This window comes from Tiliqua scincoides, chromosome 1 (genome assembly GCF_035046505.1).
Source record: "Tiliqua scincoides isolate rTilSci1 chromosome 1, rTilSci1.hap2, whole genome shotgun sequence".
Lineage (NCBI taxonomy): Eukaryota > Metazoa > Chordata > Lepidosauria > Squamata > Scincidae > Tiliqua > Tiliqua scincoides.
The window spans coordinates 25,168,442-25,194,693 of NC_089821.1; the positions used below are offsets into that span (position 1 = coordinate 25,168,442).

The 26,252-nt window shown below is 45.3% G+C and overlaps 1 protein-coding gene across 1 annotated transcript in view; it reads right to left on the minus strand.

The window, feature by feature from the left end:
* The window catches only part of MAPK8IP1 (mitogen-activated protein kinase 8 interacting protein 1), a 74,312-nt gene extending 58,280 nt beyond the window's left edge, over positions 1-16,032 (minus strand). The window contains exon 1 of the mRNA XM_066635125.1: positions 15,947-16,032. Coding sequence (XP_066491222.1) covers positions 15,947-16,032 — 86 coding nt within the window. The remainder of the gene's footprint in view (positions 1-15,946) is intronic.
* Positions 16,033-26,252: the final 10,220 nt, after the last annotated feature.

Sequence of the window (26,252 nt, forward strand, 5' to 3'; positions counted from 1 at the left end):
TCAGAAAGGACTGCCAGCTGATAGGACCAAGGTGTGGCCTGCTGAACACAAAACCCCCAAACCCCCACATTTTTATAAGGGAGGCAGATGATTTGGTTTAATGAGCTCTGCCTTTAGCTTCTCAGTGCTTGTTGACAATACTAATACCACTTTGAATGACTCCAGTGGCATAACCAGAAAGGATTTATTCAACATTTTATCACCTCTGGCTTTTTGCCACAGCCTCTCTCCCCCTCTTACCATTTTTGTTTCTTTAATGGAGCCTGGCGCATGCTCTTCTGTATTGTTTTCCATGTCCCTTTCCATTTTTTCCCCTCAGCTTTTGCTACATCATCTTTTCTATTTCCTGCCCGTCTTTCATTTTCAGTCTTGTTTTTCCCATCTGAGCTGCCAGATTGGATTAGGCCTGAGGACCATCTAGTTCAATATCCTCTTCCTGACAGCAGCCAAATCTCAGGCTGCTCAGAAGAAGATGCCCAACTCTTGAATGAGGCAGAACAGGATAGCGGTCTATACGGTGCCCAGTTGTGAGCTTCCCATGACCACCAACTGGCCACAATTGGCAACAGAATGCTGGATAAGATCAGCCTTTAGACTGATCCAATACGGCCATTGCCTTATTGAACCTGGAGTCCATTACACCTCTCTAACTCCCAGGGAGGTGGGTGAGAACTATACAGAGAAATGTTCTCTGAAGGAGACAAGCTGGAACACACACAAGCATCCTTGGACTTGAACATAAGAAACCTGGTTCAGTGATGTCATTAGTCTGCCAGGATGACCACCTAGGCATCCTTACTGCTCTCTAACCTACACTTGGGCCACTGGTTGTAGTGCCAGTCCCAGCAGGCAGGGAGTTTAGAACCTATTGTTTTTGGGGAAACCAGAAAAGAGGAACTGGATTTAAAAAAAACCACAACAACCTGTCTGCCTGGCCATGTGGGCTTTCCCTTAAGGGATACAGGGAAAAACAAGATAGCAAGGAGAGCTCACTCCACAGTTCCTCTCCCTTACTCAACATGCAAACTGACCAGTATACAACTGTTATATAGGAATGTGCACTGACTTTTGGGGAACGGCTGAGTTAGGGAAGGTAGAGAAACCAATTTGAGGAACTTGCAATGGCCTCTGGCTAGAGTACATGACTGAACTCTCTAATAACCCGATCCTAGCCATGCTTTCCTGGGAGTAAGCCCCATTGAATCTAATGGGACTTACTTCTGAGTAGACATGCATAGGCTTGAGCGGTGTAGTATTTCTGCTCAACCACATAAGAGGGAGAACCCTCTTGCCTGAGATAAGAGCCCCCCCTTCCCACGGTCAGAAAAATGTCCTGTTTTCACTCATCATAGCCTGCCCTTCCTCTCTGCCTACTTCCTCCATCTAGGTCTGTGTTGACTCACAGGCTTTTCTCCCACTATTGATCATGACAAGGCATTTGCAGAGCTTGTCAGTGGTATCCTCACCAAGACTGTGTTATAAACAGAAAACAATTTATTACCTTCCTGTGTCAGTCCAAGTGGCTCTGGGAGAAGCTTACATTTTATGGGCTGGTTGTCATGTGGCTTACTGACTGACGTTACAGGCACACTTAAAAAAAAATTAATATTGTCACAAACAGATTAGCACACTAATTCCTTCGCCTTTCTGCCACTGCATTTGCTAACCAAATCTCTGTCCATGGTGCTTACCGGCTGACAACTAACCCCCACTCTTACTATTTGTTCCTATGGGGATTCACACTGGCTTGGAAGAAGCTATTAGAAGTCTCCTGGGGTACACAGATCCTTTTTGTAGACAAAGCCTGCACGTTGCATGAGCAACAAGCAGACAGTTAGGCCCCTTCCTGCAAATGCATGAGCTCCCAGGGGTTGGAGAAATCATCTCATTACCTCGCAGGCTTTTTACCAGTGGATCTGCATTTAGCAGCAGTTCCCAGACAAGTATCTTATTGGAGACAGAGCCATCCTAAGTACTATGGTGGCAAACTCCAATTTATCCAGCACCTAAAGATTTACCATGCTCCCAACTGGCAAAAGCAATAATCTAACAAACTTTAAAATAGCAAACTGTTTCTTTTCAATTTCACTGCCACATAGAGGGACATCTGACTGCATGATCAACCTCACAAGTATTTGAATTTTACACCAAAGAAGTCCAAAGTTAGAGCACAGAATACATGGTTCAAGCTATATCAATTTATTGAATTTGCAGAATGTAAATCACAATACTTCAGTTTTACAATACTGGTGACATTTGGGTCGGGATCAGAGAGTTAGAGGGCCTGAAAGAAGCAGAAGACAATATCGAGGGGTTTGTAGAACAAAGGAGTTGTAAGGTGTGCTCTCTCTCTCTCTCTCTCTCTCTGTTTCTCCAAACAATGTCCAGCACCTTGCCTCCTGCACTGTCTACATCTTAGCTCATAAGCAAGCTAAAGGAACTGAAAGTGCAGGGACCTAGGGTCTCTGGGTGTGTAAAGCTGGGCTGAACACTGTCAGCCAACCCTAGGATTCCATCAAGCCCTTGCCACTTGGCCAGTCCAAGTATCTGAGCAACTCATCTCTGCAGCATCACAGACTCCCATGTTCTGCTTTGCCTTCCTCTACCTCTGCTTGACTGACTCTCACAATACTTGGTTCCAGTTCAGCTCTGACTATGCTTCCCACCTCTGGCCCTCTGATTATTGCAACCTGGTTGCTAGTCTGTCATTTCCTTGACTGTTTCTTCTGCCTCTGGTTCTTACCAGAGTTCAAATTATTTCAAACTGTAGACCTGGGCTTTTCCACCATGTCTGGATTTGTCTCCCCTGCAGCATCCAGCACAAAGGAGACTTTGGAAGACTTGTTCACTACTTTGTGACATTTTGGTTTGTGCCAAAATCCCCTGGGGGCTGGGGATAAGAATAGCCCTCAGTTTGGCTGTACTTGTCGTAAGAGGTGACTAAACAGCCACCGGGTAGTTGGGACTCGTTAGCCTGGGAAGGCAGCTCATCTGAGAGAAGGAAAACTCTGATCCCAAACCGCCACTGCCTTGTGGTTACATCCAGTTTATGGAAAAGGCTTCAGGAGTCAACCTTGAGGCAAAATCCGGAGCTGGAGTCCCTGAGGCAGTTCATGGCTGAACACAGTCACATTCTGGCAACTCCTGCGACGCTGCTGGAACCAACCGTATTGGCTTCTGCCTTTCCATTGGACCATTTCAGCGACGTGGAGAGGGGGGATTTGCTGCATGGGAAACAGTCTATCCTCCATATCTACTTTACCCAGGCATCGCACACTGGAGAGAACACTCTGTTCCTGAACCACTATTCAGAGCGCGATACCATAGTCTTTCGAGACTGAAGGATGCCAACACACACTGGTTCTTACCCACCGAGGCCTCCCTTTGCTGAGCACAACAGAAATAGAATTAAAACTGGGTGTCTCAAGCAAGTGCACCTGGGAAAAAAATCAGACCCATATCAGCAAGGCACTTCTTTTCTGAACCCAAGCATGGCGACAGGTAGGCCTCAGGTGTTCAAGCAGAACTTATCCACTGAACTACCACTACCTCAGGGGGGGAAAAGTACTGTATCTTTGAATATCAGCACCAACACAACTGCTCCGACATGCCATCTCTGAGAATGGAGAGGAAGAGGGAAAATGGGCTGCAATACAAAGAGTCTTTACATCAGAGGCTGCTTCTGAAGTTCTCTGTACAACTGAGGTCATTCTGTCGTGGTGGGGAAGGGGGCTGCTTCCAAAAACACATGGTGAGTACCTAGTGCTCTCCATAGTCCTTTGGAGTGGAGACAATAGGGATGAAAAAATCCATCTTTCATCCCAGTTTTATGTCCATCAAATCCCCCTCTGAATCCAGTTGCTTCAGGCAGTGTGGGAGGGGGCAAGGCAACACACTTCAGAGAACAGGATTTGGCCAATCCCTAAATTAGGTAGTGACTGGAATTCTGGATTTGCTTAGCCTGGCTCCACAGTGGATGTGCTCCAGCATGCTTGTATCTTCCCTGATATACCATGCACCTTTTCTTCTTCTACCTGCTGCCAGGTTATGGGACAATATCAGTGCAGCAGGGAGCCAGCAGTCCCCCAGGTTCTAAGGTTGGTCAGATACCCACACATATCCTGTTTAACCACAAACCACTGCCTCTGTTCCTCAAAGCAAAATGTATGATTGGCCCACACAATTCTAGGAAAATGCAGGCACAGCCTAGAATTCCTTGAATTATACCTACCACAGACTTCACCTGCTCTCTTTTATAACACATCAACTTCTTTGCTGCAACAGAAGTTGTGAAGCATATACTCCAGAATTCAGCTTTTAAATGGTGAGGTGTTTTTTTCCCCTGAATGCCAAACTGAGTTTGTGGGTGGCTACTTTATAGCCATTTACTGCTGAATGTATTCTCCTTGAACTCCTTTCATACTGTATTGACTCTTTCAATGTATTTAAAGTCGTTCACACATTCCTCATTAAATTATGAAGATGCTTGTTCAGCACATCCACCTGAGTTCACAGTATGAAAGAACAGAGACTCTACAGCCATGTATGTCGCTCAATATCTCATCACTCAATGACTTATCGCTTAATGATTCACAGGTGAACAGCTTCCACTGAAAAATGTGGCAGCTGATATGAAAGGTCTGTCTGTATTGTTTGAGATGGCTCACTCACATGTACAAATCATTACTTGAGGTTGAGTCATCACGTGATAAAAACGCACCTGTGAATTCAAAATAGTCTTTTACTGTTTTTGTTGATTGTGTTATTTGCTTGTAATGTGTTTTTCTTTTGCTAATAAAGGGTGGGCAAAAAACCTGGATAAAGTTGCTTTCATGACAAAGTGCCCAGATAACTATCAAACACACAAGCAGGTTACACCAATCAAACCTCTTCTGTGACAAAGACATACCTAAGCACTGGACTTTCCTGTTCTGTATCCCTTCTCCAGTTGTCACTTTGGGAATGAAAACAAACCCCCAAACCCCCAAAATAATTCTGATCTCAGTATGCTGTGCTACAATGCATTAAAACTTCCTCTGTTCAAGGCCTTTGATCACTTGTCTTCCATCTGTCTATAAAGGTGTTACATTGCTTCTAGTTTTAAATGCAAATGATTTCTCCTTTCCTCCCTCCCTTCTAGCACAGCTGTGCAAGAAAAGATTAGTGGGGCATACTGAAAAAAAGGCACACCCCATCCACCCCTCTTCAGAAGTATCTTCCAATGGATATGACTAAGTTCCCACAATCCTGTGCTGGTTGCATCAGAGTCACACCCTTTGTAAAAGTGTTCAGGACTGGTTGCCTCGCCTTGCCACCCTCTCCCGGATAACAGCAACCCAAGCAGCAATACCCGACAACAGGTTTCCATTATTTATTTAATTCTGTCCTATTCACTACATTTATATTCCTTGTCTTTTCCATCACGGAACTCAAAGTGGTATATATGGGATTCCCAGGCAGGCAATCACCTAAGCACTGATCAGACCTAGGGCTGTTTATGTTCAACAAGATGGCTGTATCATGTGTCCTCAAACCATATCATATACGCGGCTTGGGACCAGCGTATTTGAGAGACCGCCTTCTTCCGTATAATCTGGTCCGTTCTCTAAGGTCATCAGAAGGGGCCCTGTTGGTTGTGCCATCATTGAGAGTGGTGAAGGGAATGGCGGCCAGAAACAGGGCCTTTTCGGTGGTGGCACCTACACTATGGAATTCCCTCCCCTTTGAATTGAGAGCTGCTTACTCATTATTACCATTCCGGCTGGGCCTGAAGACTTTTTTATTCAGGAAAGCCTTCAAGGCACCATAAGGGCTGTTGCTATAAATTTGTCTTTTACTGCGTGCTATGTATTTTATCCATGTATTTTATCTTGTTTTAATTGTTTTAACTGTTTTGTATTTTTAATCTTTATCTGCTGTTTTGTATTTTTAACCTGATTGTTAGCCGCCTTGGGTGCCCTTCGGGGAGAAAAGCGGAATAGAAATCGAATGAATGAATGAATGAATGAATGAATGAATGAATAAATAAATAAATAAATAAATATCAGCCCCCACTCTACTGCTCTCTGGACCCTTGCAATTCAACACTATTTTAGCACAACAGGTGCTAAACAGGTGGCACAACAGCACAACAGGTGGCATTACGCAACCACCACCTCTACCACCCCACACACACCCCAGTAGACAGAGGTTTAATCCAAGACTAGTTGCTGAATTTCAAGGTTCTATTTAACTCCAAGCCATGCATGAGGAACTACGGAAAGGTGCATCTTTTTTCAAATCATCAAATTGTTATGCTTCTAAGGTCACTAGGGTTCTAAGGTTCACCATCCTTCAAAATGTTGTGAACAAAACGGCACTGAAGGCAACTACTACACTCACAAAAAAGCAGCAAATTCCACACAGTTCTTCAATTTCTAGTGCGACGGGTCTTGCCACATTACGTATTTGTCATCTCACTTAGGTAGCAGTTAATGCTAAGCAAGTTTGCTTAGGATTCACCTTACAGTGGGAGCACAGAGAGAAACTAGGTCATGGTACTACAAACACTGACTGTGATTTCTACTTGACTTCCAGCCTGGAACCACATAAACCCTGGGAGTAGCAGGACCTTTTCACATAAGGGCTGATGTGAGATACAGAATTGCCCCTGGCAATACCCCTTTCTGGGGCACCTGAATGCATACATCTCTAAGTGATAGTTATCAGAATTTTTCAGATTTTCAAACATTAAAAAAGTCAAAAATGGCTGTGTTTTTTTATTTATTTATTTATTTTTAAAACGAGTCTTGGGGTAAGATAATGGCTAACACATTTGTGGAACATGCTTTCAAAGGAAAAACCTTCTTTCATCAGAGATATGTTCTTACAATAGCTTCTGCCACAATAAGTGATCATCTTTAGGGTGTCATCATACTCGTACTTTTGCAAAAAAAAAAAAAAGGAGAAAAACCAAGATCTCTGATCCAAATCTTTGAATACTATTTCATAGCTCTAAAAATACTTCTTAGGGTTCATAGGTTCATGAAGGATGATAAAGTTTATACCTTATTTTAGCTAATTTAAGTCATTTCTGTCCAACGTTGCACATACACAACAGGGTTCAAATGTGTACACCTGTGGGCTGGGCAGAAACGGGTTAACCTGTATCTAGAGGTGTTTCCAGTGAGTAAGATAGGATAGGATAACAGCCTTGCAGCCCAATCCTATGTATGTCTACATTAGAGTCAATGGGGCTTACTCCCAGGGAAGTGTGGATAGGCTTGGGCTGTTAGGCCACAATCCTATCAACACTTTCCTGGGAGTAAGCCCCACTTAACTCAGTGGAACTTACTTCTGAGTAGACATGCATAGGCATGGGCTCGAAGTCTTACTGAATACAATGGGCTTGCTTCTGAGTAAAATAACACTGTTTTCAAAACACCTCTAACTATATCCAACTACTGAAACAGTTTCCAGAAGCTCCCAGTTTGTCTCAGTGTTGGGTTCCCAATTTTCCCGTCCATGAGACGCAATCATTTCAAGCAAAGTTTTTTATTTCTTGATTGATTCACCTAAATCAAGTTTCTACATCCTGAGTCGAAGGACTGATATTCAATCATCTGCTTCAGGATGCTGCTGTTCATTTTAGAGTGCAAAGGAGCCTGCCCTGGAGACAAATGCTGTATCTAGGAATACAGCAATACAGGGCCAGGCTGAGACTATCATGGGAATAGGTAGAGCTCTGTGACTTGTCTTAGGTTAGCTGGCTTTGTGACTGAGCCACTTTTCCATAGTTTGTATTTCTAATGGCAGATTTAATTGCTTAATTTTCAGGGTTCTTTTTATCCAGCCACAATGAAATAGCTTTTAACAAATCAAGCAGGCAGCTATAGAGCTATAGAGGAGAGAAGCTATTTGTCTTCACAAAAGAGGAGGCAGACACCCACACCTTATCAGTTCCTTACAGTGGAAAAAAAAACAGAAGATCTATCACAAAATGGACATCTAAAACATTGCAGTGGTTTTGAAACACAGTGATATGTTAAAGCAGTCATGTGAAGGCACCCCAGGGAAATGATATTCACCCTAAACAGCCTGAAAGGAACAGAGATGGAATTCTTGAGCTGTGGGCTTCTATCCAGTGGTGTAGCTAGAGGGGGTGCAAAGCACCAAGTCTTGTAGGGAGCCTCGCTGCAGCGTGCAAGTGGCCCCTCCCTGTCGGAGCCAGACGCATGTCTCTGTTTTACTTTCCCCACCTGGAATGGCCTCGAAGGGGAGGGGAAGGGACCCCTTGCACGCTGCGGTGAGGCTCCCTGAAAAGCTTAGTGCTTTGCACCCCCTCAAGCTACATCACTGCTGCTATCTTTAAAATGGGTCTCTGGAAGATGGCAGTTAAATCACCAAACATTGGCCTTCAGCAGAACAAGCAGGCACTTGATGGGACTCTCTATCGATTAACAACCATGTATTGGGCACTTTGCAACCCTGTTTTTTGCTATTCCAAGCTGGTGAGACAGAACTTTCATGAGCCCATGATGATAACCAGACACAGGCAGTGTGCTATTTTGGTTTGATGGGTCACAAGTTACACAGGCCTGCAGTAGGAGATATTGCTAGAATTGAGAGAATCAGTTAAATGCTGGTATGTGTCAATATTAAGGTATGGATCTGTAAAAAGGAAACCAGGCAGGGAGAAGTCTGGCTTGGAGGGAGTAGGAACACCTAGAGCTGTTCGACTTAGGGTACAATCCGAATCCACTTTCCAGCACCGGCATAAGGGCAGTGCAGCTCCGAGGTAAGGGAACAAACATTCCCTTACTTTGAGGAGGTCTCTGTGAGTGCCCCCCAACTGGCAGGATGCAGCACACGGCCCATTGGCACCATTAAGATTTGAGCTTCAACGACTGCTCCACCACTTTCCAGGTGACTACACAACTGCACCTTACTCAAAGGCCAAGCTGAAGGGTTCTTTGCCCTTGGCTCTGAGCCTGTGGATTGAAGCTCGCAGTCTTAACCCAGAGCCATGTCAGCTGGCAGTAGCAACAGTAAGAGGGCTGATCTGTATAGCTGAACCACACCAGTCCGCAGCAGCAATTATTTCTATCTGCCTTTTATGCTGTTTGGTGGAGAAGAGAGAGAAAAGGAGCAACACAGCTGAAGCCCTATCCTTGAAAGACTGTCACTTCCAGGGGTGGCAAGCTGACTCTTTGGGATGTCAAAGTCTTAGACTTTGGCCTTCATTCCTTGGAAAAGAGCATAGGGGTGTGAGAGGGGAAAGTGGTTGTTGAATTTGGATGGTTGACCCTAGAGACCTCCTTGGCCTGGTAGAAAGCTGGGCAGTAGGATAGCGTTTTTGTATTATGGAATCCACCTGTACTCTTTTCTTTCCTGGAGCTTCCAGAGGATTGGGAGCCTGGTGTTCTGAGTTTGGTGTGGAGCAGTGTGTGTTTTGTGGTTGCTACTGCTGTTGCAAGTGGATGGGTTCTGTCAGGACAGTGGTTTTAGCAAGTGTGTGTTTGAGGCAAGAAGAATGGAGGTGTTGGGGGAAGTGTCACCATGTGATGAGCAATGTGGGTAAAGGTAGGAGAATGAGCTGATCCAGCAGAAAAAGACCTAGTCACATAAGAACCATTTCTCTTTCTGATCCCTTCCCCAGCAAACAGTACTTTAGTGACAGCCCCACTAGCCTAAAGCTGTGGCTTTTAAATGCCAGATCAGTGAATAATAAGACCTTTCATATCCAGGATTTAATCATGGGTGAGGGAGCTGATCTGTCATGCATAACTCAGATCTGATTGGACAAAGCAGGCAGAGAGACAGAGCTGCAATAGTCTTTCATAATTCTGTCCTCCTGTCCAGGTGCTCTGCTTGGCAGTCATCAGGGTTTGCATGTTGTTTTGGTGCTGAAAGGGAAAGACAGGATTGGGATTCTGCTGGTGTGCTGCTCACCTGCTGCCCAACAGTCTCTGTGCCTTAGCTGACCAGGACAATTGTGGGGATGGCACTTAGGTTGCCATCTCTTAGGTTGTTAGTGCTGGGGTACTTTTAAAGTGCATGCTGAGGCCCTAGAGATGGGACAAGCTCAAGATCTTGTGGCTGCCTTGGCCACTACAGGCCTCCTTAAATTATTATTTTCCTCTTGCGCATTGTACTGGACTCATACTGGATCTGGTGTTTACTGCTAGGCAAGTTGATAGTGCTCTGGTTGTGAACAAGATTAAAATTTGGGGTTTTTTTGTCATGGACATATCAGTGTCTGGTAAGTTTACACTTATCTAAACACATGAATGGGGGACCTATTCTGAAGGTGTGCCAACCAGGTAGTTTCTGGGTCCAGATAGATTCCTAATGGCTGTGGGAATATTCCTGCCATGGGGGCAGGTGATTCTACTGTCACTTTATATCTCTATGGTAGATCAAAATGTGCGCAAAAACTGATTGTGAGTTAATTGACCAAATGGATCTAAGCAAATAATCACTACAGACTTTTTAAGAATTCAGAAGGAAATTATAATCATTGTTCTCCACAAAACTTGCAGGTGTTAGGTGTCTGTCGGAATGTGTGGCTGTGGGTATTGGACAACGTTTGAGTAGATTACCCTACCACAGGGCCCAATTGGGAGCAATTGGTCCAACTGGTTTAAAGCCAGCACTGACCGTAATGCACTCCACATGATGTAGCCCCTGAAGACCATTCAAAAGCTAGCTAGAATTCTGCTGCATAATTGTTGGCTGACACAAGACATGGTGAACACATCGTGCCTTTGCTTTATCAGTTGCATTGACTGCCAGTCTTTTTCTGGGTGCAGTTCAAGGTGCTGGTTTTGACCTTTAAAGCTCTAAGCAGCTTGGGGCCAGAATAATTTAAGGAAGCCCTCCTTATGTATGAAACTGCCCATCCCACAAGAACAACTGCAAGAGTTTTCTTGTGCATCCCACTATTGGCTGAGGTGCATTTGGCAGTAATACATGAGAGGGCCTTCTCTTCACTGGCACCCAGAGGTTATGGAACTCATTAACCCTGAATATAAGGTGGCTCTATCACTTCCATTGTTCCCATGGCAACTGAAAACATTTCTGTTTTGTTCAGCTTATGGGGCCCAAATTTATGTTGATTTGTTCTGACTGCTCTTCATTACACTGTGCTGATTTTTTCTGTTGTGTACTACTAAAAGGTGTTTTTCCCCCTCTTGCTTTGCTTTGTTATCAGTTTTATTTTTTATTATACTTCATTGCCTTTTTTTAATGTTGTGAGCTGCCCTGAGCACTGAGGGAGAAAGGTGGGATACAAATATTGTAAATAAATAAGAGCTTTGAACAAGGTACTTCACTTGGGACAGTAATATTTGAATAAGAACAGCCCCACTGGATCAGGCCACAGGCCCATCTCGTCCAGCTTCCTGTATCTCACAGCGGCCCACCAAATGCCCCAGGGAGCACACCAGATAACAAGAGACCTCATCCTGGTGCCCTCCCTTGCATCTGGCATTCTGACATAACCCATTTCTAAAATCAGGAGTTTGCACATACACATCATGGCTTGTACCCCATAATGGATTTCTCCTCCAGAAACTTGTCCAATCCCCTTTTAAAGGTGTCCAGGCTAGACGCCATCACCACATCCTGTGGCAAGGAGTTCCACAGACCAATCACAAGCTGAGTAAAGAAATATTTTCTTTTGTCTGTTCTAACTCTCCCAACACTTAATTTTAGTGGATGTCCCCTGGTTCTGGTGTTATGTGAGAGTGTAAAGAGCATCTCCCTATCCACTCTGTCCATCCCCTGCATAATTTTGAATGCCATCAAAGGCCCTTGAAGAACCTAACCAATGATGGTGTAAACACAAGTGTCACAAGATTCCACAGCTTGAGGGTCCAACACCAAAATGTGCACTGGAATCTCTGCTGTGTTTTTTGTGTCCTAAATGAATGCTCTTACAATGTAGGAGAAGATTTGAAAGGCAAAAATGAGTACGCACCCAAAGCGAAGCAGGTTTTATATTTGCATTAGGAGCAAATTTAACATAATGCCAACTTATGTTGACATAATGTCAACATAATGTCAACTTAAGCCTCATGTGAGAACCACCCTAGAACAGATCAAGACACTTGGGGTAGATTCTTAGGGATAAACATAATATCAGAAGAGCCCTGCCAGATTAAGTCAAAGGTCCATACAGAACAGTATTCTTTTTCCCATAGAGGTCCACCAATTGCCTTTGGTTAGCCCACAAGCAGGGGATGGAAGGCCTTCTCTTCCCCCACTACTGGTTCCTTGTGCCTGGTACTTGGAGATGCACCAATTCTGAACATGGAGCCAAGACACAGCTGTCACAACTAGTAGCCAGAAACAGAACTGCCTTCTATGAATTTGTCTAATTCTCTTTTAAAGTCATCTCAGCACCAGATCCTGAAGTTGTGATTTCTGTAGTTTAATTGAGCACTATGTGATGCAGTAATTCCTTTTGTCTATTCTAAAACATTCCCCAATCAATTTCATTGGATGACCCCTGATTTTAGTGTTCAGATGCAGAGAAGTTCTATCCCATGCATAATTTTATAGGTCTCAGTCATGATCTCCCCCCTAGGCGCAATCCTAACCAAATTTCCAGCACTGATATAGCCACAATGCAGCCCCAAGGTAAGGTAGCAAATATGCCCTTACCTTCGAGAGGCACCCTTGACTGCCTCCCCACTGCAGGATTCAGTGCACACCAAACTGGCACAGCTATGTCAGTGCTGGAAAGTTGATTAGGATTGCACCATTAGTCACCTTTTTTTCTAAACTAAAAACTCCCAAACATTGTAGACTTTTCTTGAAAGGAATGTGTTATAGACCTCAGATCATTTTCGTCATTGGCACTGAGTTTATGATGACTCGGCCCATCAAACTACAGAGAACATAAGCAGATGTATGATTGAAGAGGAGCACAAACAAATGTATGTTGATTAACTTGGTTCACACCAGAAGCAGAAAGTTTATTCTATATTTTCACATTCTCCAGGAGACTTTTGGAACTCACTGCCACATGATGTATGCATGAGTGGCCAAATTGTTGCAGGATATTCCCAAATGAACATTTTATTTTTGATTTGGGGTAATTGTATTTTCCCCACACTCAAACAACATTCCATACCCTTGTTGAAAGCTAACTTAGAAAGGGAGGGGAAACGTTGGATGAGTGGGAGAGACAGAGATATATAAAATGTTGTATGGTATGGAGAGGGTGGATAGAGAAATTGTTCTTCCTCTCATATAATACTAGAACTTCAAATCTCTAAATGAAGATTTCAAATGAAACTGACTTGCAAGAACAAGACCAACAAAAGTACTTCACATACCACCTAACTGGAAGTTGCAGTGATGACCACTGGCTTAGGAGACAGGAAACAGGACTAGGCAGAACTTTGGTCACATTCAACAGGGCTGCTCTCATGTTCTTAAAGGAGGAAGGTGAAAGTTTCTTACAAAAGGATGCCTCCATTTCTGCATTGCCATTTTGTGAACACTGCCTCTGAGCTTTTGCTTTTCCAGGCTGTGTTCTCTCCTTCTCCAGATCTAGGTGCTTACATGTCTCTCACCCCTTTCCAAGTTATATGCTCACGAATCATAGCATGGCTTTCCCCTCTTAGCAAACTTCTCAACAGGGAAAGGATACAACCAATCCCCTAGGGTTTAATACATTCCAGTGACTCTTCAGAAGCTCCATGCATTGTTATGGCCCTTTGGAAGGAATGGCCATCCTCAGCTATTCATTTCAGCGTGCCCCTGAAAAAGCATCCTTTTCTTTTTTTCATCTGGAAAGGCAATAAGTCAAAGTTTATGGCCATTTGTAAAAGGTGCCCTTCACTCTTAGGCTTCTCAAAACAATAAACAGAAAATACTAAAGCCCTGGACTGCTACATACTTCACCCAGTAGCATCAACACTCATCAGAGTCCAAGGAACAGTTTTTTTTCTAGGTGGAACATTTGAGTGGCCCTTTTCTAGACTTACAAGGCTGCTCTCACAGCAAACTAGAGTCTTGTCTTCCTGGCTTGAGGCATCTGCTTCATTTGGAGGTACCTCCTTTCACCCATCTCCACTGGTGGCAAGATTGCCAAACGTGTGGAGGATCCCACCTTGGGGACAACAACAGTAAAAAAGCCTCTTTCTACCAAGACAAAGTTGATCAGAGATACAGTTTTTTCCTCTAACCTGCAAAGCCTGCAAAAGTCAAACATTTTCTTGCACTGACAAGCATCCCAAAAACCTTGCAATAGAAAAAATATATCACCCATCTCCGTTTCCCTTCCAGCTGAGATATCATTTCATTCCCAATGGGGCTTACTCCCAGGTAAGTGTGGATAGGCTTTCAGCCTTCACCTACCTAACCATTTCTGCTCCTGGTAATGCTTAGACCTCATAAGTATTGTGTTTTTCTTCTCACAGTTCAGCTCCACCACTGTCTCCAAGCTCTCATCAGTCAGCTGTAAATCTACAGGACCTTCCGGTTTGGGTTTTTGGTTTCCGTGAGAAGAGGAAGAGCACTCAGGGCTGGTCGGCAGAGGTCTATATTTTATGAATGATTTTTCAGGGGAGAAAATATAAGGTGGGGGTTGTGTGCATCTTGTGGAGAGCCAGTGTGGGACAGTGTGGTGGGTAGTTAATGAGGTAGGAATGTGCGTAGAGCAGGTCTAATCTCAATCCTATTCAGCAAGATGTGAGGGAGAATCCTTCCTATTTTCCACTCTCTTCCCAAAACAGCGGGAGAAAAACACCTCCCCTTCCTTCTCCTCCCCACTGTGTCTGAATGGCTGCTGCTCCACTAGCAGCTTTACCTCCTGAGAGACATAGCCACAACCAGGTACTCCACCTGTTCCAGAGAGAAGGGGAGATTCGCTATTGCTGCTCACCTGCTGGCTGCTCTTTGGCAATACCACACCTGACAAGAAATGGGGGGAGTGATATTGACAGATTAGCTGCTGTCACCACCTCCAGTCCATCCTTCCTGGCCCCACTATAACCCCAATCCTCAAGCCTCCTACCTCCCTGGGTCTGTATGCAGTTGGGGTGGGGGGTGGGAAGACGCTTCCATTTCTCTGACATTCACTCCTTCCAGATTCACCCCACACCATCCTCCTGGCCCCACTGTACCCCCAACCCCCAGGTCTCCTACATCTCTAGGATTGTGTGCAATTTGTGTGTGTGTGTGTGTGTGTGTGTGTGTGTGTGTGTGTGTGTGTGTGTAGCATACAGGGAACCCTTCCATTTCTCTGACATTCACTCCTTCCAGATTCATCCCAAACCATCCTCCTGACCCCACTGTACCCCCAACCCCCAGGTCTCCTACATCTCTAGGATTGTGTGCAATTGTGTGTGTGTGGGGGGGAGCAAACAGGGAACCCTTTCATTTCTCTGACATTCACTCCATCCAGATTCACCCCAGTCCATACCTCCTGGTCCCACTGTACCCCAATCCCCAAGTCTCCTACCTCCATAGAATTGTGTACAATTGTGGGGTGGGGGGGAGGCGCACCTTTCATTTCTCTGACATTCACTCCTTCCAGGTTCACCCCAATTCATCTCTCCTGGCCTCACTGTACCCCAAATCCCCAAGTCTCCTACCTCCCTGGGACTGTGTGTAATTGGGGGGCGGGAGGAGAGAAGCAGCAGACAGAGAACCCTTCCATTTCTCACTCCTTCCAGGCAGGGGGTGGGAATAGACATCATCTACTATATGAAGTCCCTATGATAAACAGCAAGCTGGCATACGTGGGGATCAAACAATCACCCCATATAGACTGAAGGCAAAGGGGATGTTGGGGGGGGGAAGAACATAAGATCCCCCACCAGGTAATGGGGAGTAATGGATGACCCAGAGGTGGCAGAGCAGAAGCTGTTGCTACCCCACCTGCGGCTAGCTCAAGCATCTCCCTTAGGCCCGGGCCCGGGGGGGGGGGCTGAGAAGGGGAAGGCTCCGGTACCTGAAATTGGGGGGCGAGGCGAGGTGCAGCCCCAAGAACGGGGAGGATCCGGTCGGGGACGTGGCTCCATTCTCTCTCTCCGCCATTCTGCCTCTCCATGCAGGCTGGAGGGAGGGAGGGAGGGAGGGGGCGGCGATGCTGTTGATGTTGGCAGGCAGGCAGGCAGGGCTCAGCGGGGCGGGCAGGGATGGGTTGCCGGGTGGGGCCAAGCGGGTCGGGAGAGAAGGCTGGAGGTGAGCAGGGACGGGCGCTGCTGCCCACCGCCAGCGCGCAGTCCCACCTCCCCGCCGCTGCTGCTGCTGCTGCTGCAAGACGGATGCTGTCCCCGCCCCAGGCTGGAGGCCGCCTCCCGGGCGCCGCCGCAGCAGGTGCAGGCGAGTCCCGGCCGGGCAGGAGGCTCCCAGGCGGGCAGAGCGAGCCGGGCTGGGGTTTGCATGGGCAGCGGGGGGTGGGAGAGGAGGGGAGGAGCAGCCCAGCGCCGCTCTCCAGGAAGCAGGTGGGAGCCAGGGACGTGCGGCGGGTGGGGAGGCAGGGGAGGCATGCCGCCCCGCCGGAGTCCTTCGAGGCAGGCGCAGAGTAGGGGGTGCTTACGTGCTTCCCAGGGCGGCGGGCGGCCTCCCCTGCCTCCCCACCCAACGCACGTCCCTGGACGAGCCTGGCGAAGGCCATGGAGACCCTCTTAAGGAGAGGCGATGCTACTCCCCTTCTGGTTCATTGGACAGAAGCAAGAGAGGTCTCTGCCCCGTGGAGCCTGCCTAACAAACTTGGGCTGCAATCCTAGCCACACTTTCCTGGGAATAAATCTCATTGAACACAGTGGGGCTTACTTCTGAGTAGACATGCATAGGATTGGGCTCTTCGACACTGTAGGGCAGGGCCTGCTCATCCAAGAGCCCAATCCTATGCATGTCTACTCAGAAGTAAGCCCCACTGTGTTCAATGAGATTTACTCCCAGGAGGCTGATGGAGGCCTCATAGGGGGGCAGCCCTTCTGACTCCCCATTTGCTTCCAATGCTCCTCTGCCTCCCACTCCTTTGCTTTGAAGAGGAAGTGTGCTAATGTGCTTAGTTTTAGCTCTGATTTTATTCCAGCAACAGGATATCAAGTGTAGTTTTAGCCTATGTGAATTTTATGCGCCTTTTGTTACTTTGTTCTTATCTTTATTTCTAATTTTGATTTTATCCCAATTTTAGGATCCAAATTGTAGTTTTAATCTATATGGATTTTAGGTTGTTTATGTTTTGATTTTGTTCTATGCTGGTCTGTGACCATAATGGCCCAGGTAAACCTCCTCTCATTGGCCATGGTGAGGTTGGAAAATGTAAGATTTCTGGAAATTTGTGGGCCTTCTCCTTTGGCTCCTGGGCCACACTTTTTTACCCTGGGTCAGGTACAATTTACCCCCTGCACCCCCCTCCCCCGGCTCTCATGGATCCTGGATGGGCTCTGGTCATTCTCTCTTCCTTTTCAAAGTCAGTGAGTGGGAAGAGCAGAGTTTGGCTGGTTAGGAGGACAGCACTTGAACTTGAGCATCAGCCCAGTCCAGATGCACAGCCAGGGAGAGGAAGGAGGAAGTGAAGTGAAAATGGTAGGATGAATGTGCAATGGTACTGAAGCCTTTGGTTTGGTTGCAGATGAGAATCAGGCCAAAGGCTCACTTGCAAAACTGGGTTTGGGAAGATAGATTGGAGAGAGAGAGTTAGTAGTCTGTAAGTACATTCAGAGCTTAGTTGGGACATAAGCTGCAAGGGAGAGCACCAGAATGAGGTATCTTGTTATCTGGTGTGCTCCCTGGGGCATTTGGTGGGCTGCTGTGGGGTACAGGAAGCTGGACTAGATGGGTCTATGACCTGATCCAGTGGGGCTGTTCTTATGTTCTTATGGGCAAATTGATGGAGTCATAAGAGAGCAGGACATCTTTGGACCATCGTTGAGAGTGCTTCAGCTGCAGAAGGAAGGCTTACAGACAGAAGAAGACACAGTGGGAGAAACAGAAGGTCTCAAGGTGTTGAATGATATAGAGGAAGGTTTCATGCTGGGGATGGAAGTCAAGATAAGGATCTGAGCAAAGGTATCGCTGGTCTAAGTTACAAGGGTCATAAATGATTGACAGCATGACTTAGTTTGATATACAGCACCTCCATCCCATTGTAAACAAACAAACCAGAATAGGCAATAGTACTGAAAGCATAACAGAAGATGTCCTCTCTGAGAACATGCAGTCATAAACAAAATGGCCATAATGACAATTTATTCAAACGATGAAGTATTCTGCAGACCTTGTGCTTTGCATCCTCACACTCACAGCAGGAGTAAGTTTGCCATTCACTAACCATGGATGCTTCTGGCTTGATTTTAGTACAATAATGCCTCCTATTGTGCTGTGAATATGTTCCTAGAAAACAGAGTGCTGTGTCAGACTGTGCTACAGAGCCCAATCCTATCCAACTTTCCAGCACTGGTGCAGCTGCAATGCAGCCTTGGGGCATGGGAACAAATTTTGAGGAGGCCTCTGTGACTGCCCCACCACCACAGGATGCAGCACACACCCCACTGGCGTGGCTGCACCAGCACTTGAAAACTGGATAGAATTGGGCCCATATTTGTAAGAGTGTTTAAAATAGTTATGTGCACAGAACTACTACGTTAGGTGGGAGCCTGATTTGTAATGACCTTCCCTGCTGTCACTATTCCTGCATGCCAGCCATGGAAGATAATGGGAGGAGCTACTCCCAGGAAGGTGAGCCAGGATGCGACTTATCCTTGGAAACTACCAGCTTCTTGATGAAGAAGGCATCTAGGGTACATTGTGATGCCCGCTCTTTCCTTTTCCGAAGTGTTTTCTGGTACCTAGCAAGAAATTGGCCCCATGCTAACCAGAATATACAGCTACGGGTGCAATCCTAATCAACTTTCCAGCACTGGCATAGCTGTGCCAGTGGGGCATGTACTGCATCCTGCAGTAGGGGGGCAGTCATGGAGGCCTCTTCAAGGTATGGCAATGTTTGTTCCCTTACCTTGGAGTTGCATTGCCCTTATGTCAGTGTTGGAAAGTTGGTTAGGATTGCGGCCTATGATTGACATAGCACTAGCCAGAATATGCAGCTTCTGCTGGCTGAAAGTACAGCATAGTCGGCTTTTTTTTCTGTATCAAACCTGTGAATGGTTTTATGGATTAACTTTTTCCTTTGTCACATTACTATAAAAATTACACACAAGACAAAGAGTGCTATAATGAAATAGCCCTAATGGGTTATAGGAAATAGTGTTATAGGAGGTATTACTGATTGCATAGCAAAGAAGGGCAAGAGGTGTGGCATCTCTCATTGACAAGCTACCTGCTATTGATTCCCCACCCATCTCTTTTTTTGGTGGGGAATCTCTTTGCTTTGGTGACCTTCTGAAATGGCCTATAAAGCTAATGTCACAGCATATTCATTTTTATGGGTTCTACAAGACATTGTTTTTGCTGCTACTGAACATCTCTTAGCCCATTTGAGATATATTTACTCAAAAGTACATGCCACCAAGTTCAGTGGGACTTTGTAGAAAATACCTATTCCTTACAATGCAGCTTCCATCACATATTTGGCAAAGAAGCCCACTTAAGGTCTGAAGTTGCCCTGCCTGCCTTGAGCTACTGTGCTTTTTTCTCCTAGACACTTCCAGAGGGAATTAAAACGAGGGAAGAGTTCAGTCCTGTACATTACTAAAAAGGCTGAGTGGTGTAATGTGGTTTTTCCTGGCACAAATAGCAGGAGATATAGCTTGTCTACTCAGTTCTGTGAAAGCTTTTCTGAAATCTTCCCTGGAGTGTTCACAACTTTGATATCATAGCTTTAGAAAGGATCAGAAATCCTGATCCCTCTGGATGGTAAAGACGCCTGCATGATAGCATTGAACCTGTATAGAATCTTCGTTTGAAGGAACCTAGAATCCAACCCTTTTCCACTGCAAGCTGTCCACAACCACAACATCCCTGATAGATGCTATCCAGCCTCTGCTGAAAGACCTCCAATGATAATATACCATCATCTGTGGCAGACTGTTCCACTGCGGAACTGTTCTTCCTAATGTATAATTGAGATCTCCCTTGTAATTTAAAACCTAGTTTTAAATCCTAATTTAGATCCTAGTCCTACCCTCTGGAACAACCAAGAACAAATCTGCTCCATCTTCCACCTGGATTAAATTAATCATTGGGCAAATCTCCATCACACTGTCAGATCCCCACTAGTACAATTGTATTATTTATAGAATCATAGAATCATATCGGAAGGGACGTAATAGGTCATCAAGTCCAACCCCCTGCCTTAGGCAGGAAATCCTCTTAGAGCATCTCCAACAGGTGCTTGTCGAGCCTCTGCTTGAATATCTCTTGTGAAGGAGAGTCCACCACCTCTCTCGGCAATCTGTTCCACTGCCGAACTGGCCTGACCATCAAGAATTTTTTCCTGATGTCTAATCAAAATCTCCTCTCTTGCAGTTTCTACGCATTGGTTCTAGTTCTACTTTCAGAGACTGTTGAGAATAAATTATTTCCTTCTTCCATATGACAGCCCTTTAGGTATTTGAAGAGAGCTATCATATCCCCTCTCAGCTTTCTCTTCTCCAGGCTGAACATGCCAAGTTCCCTCAATCTTTCCTCATAGGGCTTGTCCTCCAGCCCCCTGATCATCCTTGTCGCTCTCCTCTGAACCTGCTCCAGTTTGGCTGCATCTTTCTTAAAGTGGGATGCCCAGAATTGGACACAATACTCCAGGTGAGGTCTAACCAGTGCAGAGTAAAGCGGAACCAGAGCTTCTCGTGACTTGGAAGCTACGGTTCTGTTAATGCAGGTTAAAATTGCATTTTTCCTTCTTTGCAGCCACATCACACTGCTGACTCATGTTCATCCTGCGATCCACTGCAACTCCAAGATCCCGTTCACATGTAGTGCTGCCAAGCCATGTACAGGTCCGGCCTATTTATACACAGATTTATTATACACGTATTTGACTCAGTATGAATGGCCACTGCAAATGAGAAGGAATGTGCTGATCCCTGGAGAAGGGGAAAAATGCATCCCTTTAAAATCAATTTAAAAAACTGAACAGTCCTTTAAGAATAGCCTTGTTAATGAGAGGGGGGGGGCAGCTGGCTGACAATCCATCAATCCTTCTCTCCCCAGGGGACTCCTCCCTTCCCCCTGAGCAGGTGAAAGAAAGGTGATCACTTTGCATTGGTAAAGGGAGGGACTGAGTGAAGCGCCTTTCTAAGCACTTGGAGGACAACTGATTGATGGATTGTCTTCTTAATGACTCTTATCTTACATCCCAAAGGTCAGCAAGGCTGTTTTTAAATCACCGGAGCGAAGAAACTTTGTTTTTGTAATTGATTTGCTATAGTGCGTTTTTTGCCATCCACATGAGTGCTTGGAACGGAACCTACGCTAATAATTAGGCTCAACCTGTACCTCCCATTTTATACCTGCATCTTTGGTTGTTTTTGCCCAAGTGCAGAACTTTGCATTTTTCCCTGTTGAACTTCATCTTATTCATTTCAGCTCAGTATTTGATTTATCTAGATCTTCCTGAAGGCTTCTACTGTCTTCTGTTGTGTTTGCTACTGCTCCCAGTTTGGTGTCATCTGCAAATTATAGCCTACAGTACCAGCTCTACTCTAACACCTCTTCCCTTCATAAACATCATGCAAGGAAGGGACATGCCTGAGGTTTAACAATCCGTTGTCATGAACCATTTTATCTGAGTTCATGTCCAAGAAAACTTAATAAGGATTATTATTGTTAATACTTTTTGACATCATCACAACACCCCCCCATACAATCCCTACATAGTGGTAACATTGTGGATTTTTCTACTTGTTCAGTGTATTATTACAGGTGGAGGTTCTATAGTAGGCAGTTCTTACAGAACCAGGGAGTTCTAGTTCTCCACAAAGCAGAGACACAGTTCTAAGAAGTGTTTCCAGGGATGGGTCATAATGATTACACAGGCCCACACACATTTTGCTTCCTTAAACGTTACACCAATTCCTGGGTATATTTGGGGTGCTGATTCAAAAAATGGTATCCATTTTGCCCTATCACGTCTAGTTTTGGAGACACCACATAGCCTCATTAGTGAATGGTTCGAGCAGCTTCCTCATGAGGAAGCTGTTTGAACCATTCACTAATGAGGCTATACTATATCTCTAAAACTAGACGTGATAGGGCAAAACGGATGCCACTTTTTGAATCAGCACCCCAAAATTCATATCAAACCACCATAAAGTTTGGGGAAAACTTTTCTGACCCTCAATTTTGTAGGCCTGTATTATCTGCTGACCCTGAATCTAGAATTCTCATTTCTGTCTATAATAATTGCCTAGATGGCATACTGGAAAAATAAGTAAAAGCTAAGGAGGCAGCTTCACTAAACTAATCAATTTAAGTACAGTAATTTGGAATTTGGTTTTTGGTACTGTTTTGGTTAACAGTAATTTGGAATTTGCACAAAATCCAAGTGTTTTTTTAAAAGATTTATTCTAGCCAATTCACGCTAACTACTTTAAAAAGAAGCACTGTTCTTGCTAGGACCCTACTGTGAACATAAATGGAAAAAGGATTTGTGTTGGTGTCTGCGGTGCCAAGGTGGACTCAAGCCAGATAATAACATGGCTTGAGGTAGGCTGCAACAGGAAAACAGCTTTCTTGTCTTAGAACCAGAACCCCTTATGTTGCCTGACATAAACATACTCTTGTCTGGCTGGTGCAGGCGCTGGATCTGACCCTGGTGGCGTGGCCCTTTGCGCCGGCCCAGCCAAGTCCCAAGTCAGTATAAATGTGCCTTATGGTACATTTGTGACACTTGGGAGCTGGCATGGGGGACCTGAAGCAGCTAAGCTCATGGTATGAATCAGGCTGCGAGTAATCAATTTTTTGATCTCTTATCTGACTGCTTGCAAATCAGTATGTATGTATCTTCCACTTTCTCTTAGCCAGTCATGCCTGAAAATATTATTGAACCCAACTGCTGAAGTTCAGATTGTTTCAAGCAAATCAAAGTGCCCTTCAGCAGGCTCCCAGTTACTGTTTCACTAAACCAGACACATTTGATGACATCCTTGTATCTGCTCCAACACAAGATATTTGACAGGGCTTTTCTTTCCAAATTTTCTTAGGCATATGGGCACCACGAGCTTTTCTGATGTTTAACCTACATTCTTGTTTCTCTCTGTCCTCTCACCAGTTTGCAATAACTGAATACAATTATATCACAATATTTTCTTCTCTGTTCTAGGCTAACCCTATTTCAGATACCTCAGACCTTTCTTATGTATCTTCAATCCTTTTCCTGGTTTTCTGGTGAGCCCTTTCCAATGCTGAATGTATATAGGGTAATGTTTTAAGATTTAGAATACGACCAACTGTTAAATGCAGTAGCTTTAATTTTTTTGAGTGGTAATCTAGACACAGATAGTTCTGCGCATTCACAGAGCTGATCTTAGACACTCGTAGAGCTTTGTTGCATGTTCTGTTCATGCTCTCAAGTCAGGGAAACCCCATGTGCATTATGTACCTCAGGGGTTGGAAAAACCTTCAGCACTCCTTTGAAGACCATCCTCTGTTCAAACTGTGGCATTTGGAGAGAAATCCAACCATTGGAGCCAAACCTGCAGATGGGGAGATCTGGTGGGCTGTGTGTCTGCACAGATAACCATTGCACAAGTGCAACTGATCCACCTCCTTTTATGGTCTTGTGCAATCACACATAGTGGAGACTAGGTAGCTTCCCCCTCACCTGGAAGTGGGTGCAGGTAAATCGAGCGAAGGTTTTGGGTCCAGAATACTGCACCCAAATGAGGCACCAGCTCTTCACTTTGTGTCAAGTTCATAAAGCTTGACAAAGGTCAGTGATGTAGACCACATGGCTGCTCTGCAGAGCTCCAGGAGTGGGCACTTCAAGCTCAAGCTGAAGGATGAAACTGCTCTCAAGGAAGCTAGTGGCTTCCTCTGAGCCAACTGACAAGCCAGGCAAGTAGTCTTAAAGTGCAATCCTACAGAAGCTTCCCCACTTATGAACATGTCAGGTTCTATGAATCCGTTTGTATATTATTTTGTTCATAAGTAAGCAACACATCAGGAAGTAGAGTTGCAGGGTCCAGCCTGCCAAGTTATTCCTCACACTTCACCCATCGTTTCCAATTGAGGGGCCAGAACCGCAGCAGCCTCTTCTGTCAGTTCCTTGCCAGACTTGCCATGTGGGTAGTGCACCTTGAATGGCTTCACCACCTTGGCCAGCATGGTGTTCACCAGCATGTGGCTAACCCGCTGTCCTGAGACAGTGGGCAGAGCTTGTGATGTAGCAAGCAGAACATGGTAACAATGGCCCCACTGCTGCCACTACTTTGTCCTAAGGCCTAGCCAGAGGAGTCCTGCTATCCAAGGTCCTGAAATTTTAAGTCATGACCAAGGCTGCTATGATGAGAAGGTGGCTTTATTGTAGTCCAGGCTAGACTGAGGCACTCAACACCTCAGAAGTTGTGCAGATTGAGAAGCAGCATGATGGGCTCTTTGAAGACTGACAGGCAGATAGCACAACTCAAGCTGTTTTCCATGTGTGCATGTCTTTGTGGTGAGGACCTAGGTAATAAGTGGAAACTTTTTGCCTTTGGTCATTCTCAGTATGATAATGATGCTATGGTCCTTTTACTGTGAGAGCTCCTGATAAACCACTCAGGAGTTGAATGTCTTTCATTTTTCCCCATTACTGTGCATTCACATGTGTTATGTGTATGAGCATATGCTTTTCCCATCTGCACTCTCTTGTGGACATGGGATCAAACATACGGTATTCATATCCTGAAAGTTTAAGTGGAAAGTATATGTTGGGGATCTTCTCTATGCAAGTCTTACTGAGCTACTAACCATGTCCCCAAGAACTTTCCTGGCCAGTCACAGCCTGTTCAGACCCCATCCAAGTATATAATGTGAAGATTAGGTAAACACACAACAAGAATGTGGAAGAGCACAACATATTTGGGCTATTTAAAAATCTCATCAGCTATTTTAAAATCTGCAAACAAGCTTTTTAGCCTTGTCATGCCCCACCTAGGCCAGGGACCTCCTGGAGGCCTGGTGGCAGATCTCTGCTCAGTGGGGTGAAAGGATGTATTCCTTGGGGCCCTTCTGTCGTCCCCTCTGCTTGGCTGCCCCTTCTCTTCTTCCCCAGGCCAGCTCAGGCATGGGAAGAGGGCTTACTTCCTACACTCAGTGTTGGGCTAGTCACGGGGGGTTGGGCAGTGTCAGGCCAGCTCCAACTTCTCATCAGCCCCCTCTTTCATCCCTTGTTTGACTTTTTAATACTGAGCCATTCTGGTCAAGTCCTCTACCACCTACTCCCCAGCCCAAACGCACCTTTCCCCCTCTCTTCAGCTCTGTTCCTCTCCTGCTTCAAATTGCCTACGTGGAGAAGCAGATTAGACTCTTTGGCAAAGCTGTGACAAGTGGCTTCCAGCACCACACAATACATGCAGTCCTTGGCTGATGGTAGCCCTGCAACTTGCAGGCCTCACAGGCCTTCAGAACTTCCCTGGCCTTTGCTACAGAGATCATTGTGCGGCAAGCCCAACCTTGGGAAGCCTAAACCTAGTTTATGAGCCTGGCATTCAATAGTTTAGCTCTCTATACTTGCTCAGCGGCATATAAGAAGCTTGTCTTCAAGCCTATTTTCATAATATGGTTTGTTTGCACAATGTGCTATAATTGTCAAGAAACTGGTTGAGAAGATGAAAGACAATATGGGGTGTGGGGAACTGGGCAAGAAGTCAGAAACTACGGGCCCTGCATACATGACTATCCCTAATTTCCAAATCTCTGCCTATTTTTAAACTCCACTTTGCAACAAGAGCTAGACTTCGAAAACAAAAACCAATCCTTTCAAAACTCCCAACTCTGATAAGTGTGTGTACACTCTAGGTAGCAATCACTCCTCTGTTCCTGCCTGTCCCCAATTATTGTCTCTTGTCTCATATAACTGAAAAGCTTCTAATCTCCTTATGCCATACCCTTGTACTCAACAACCAAAAAGATTCCTGAACTCGGTTTTTTGTTAGGAGCAAACCCTGTAATCTGAATGGAATGCATCTGGAATGTTTTCAGGTGCTCTTTGTTGCCAGGATTTAAACAAGACTGAAGAAACAAAACAGTCATTTTTCTAAAATAGTACACTCCAAGGCCAAATCTAGGATGCTTTCTAGTTAGGCAGTCTTGAAAAAATATTAGACTTGCTTGACTCAACAATGAAAATTAACGGAGACAAAAAA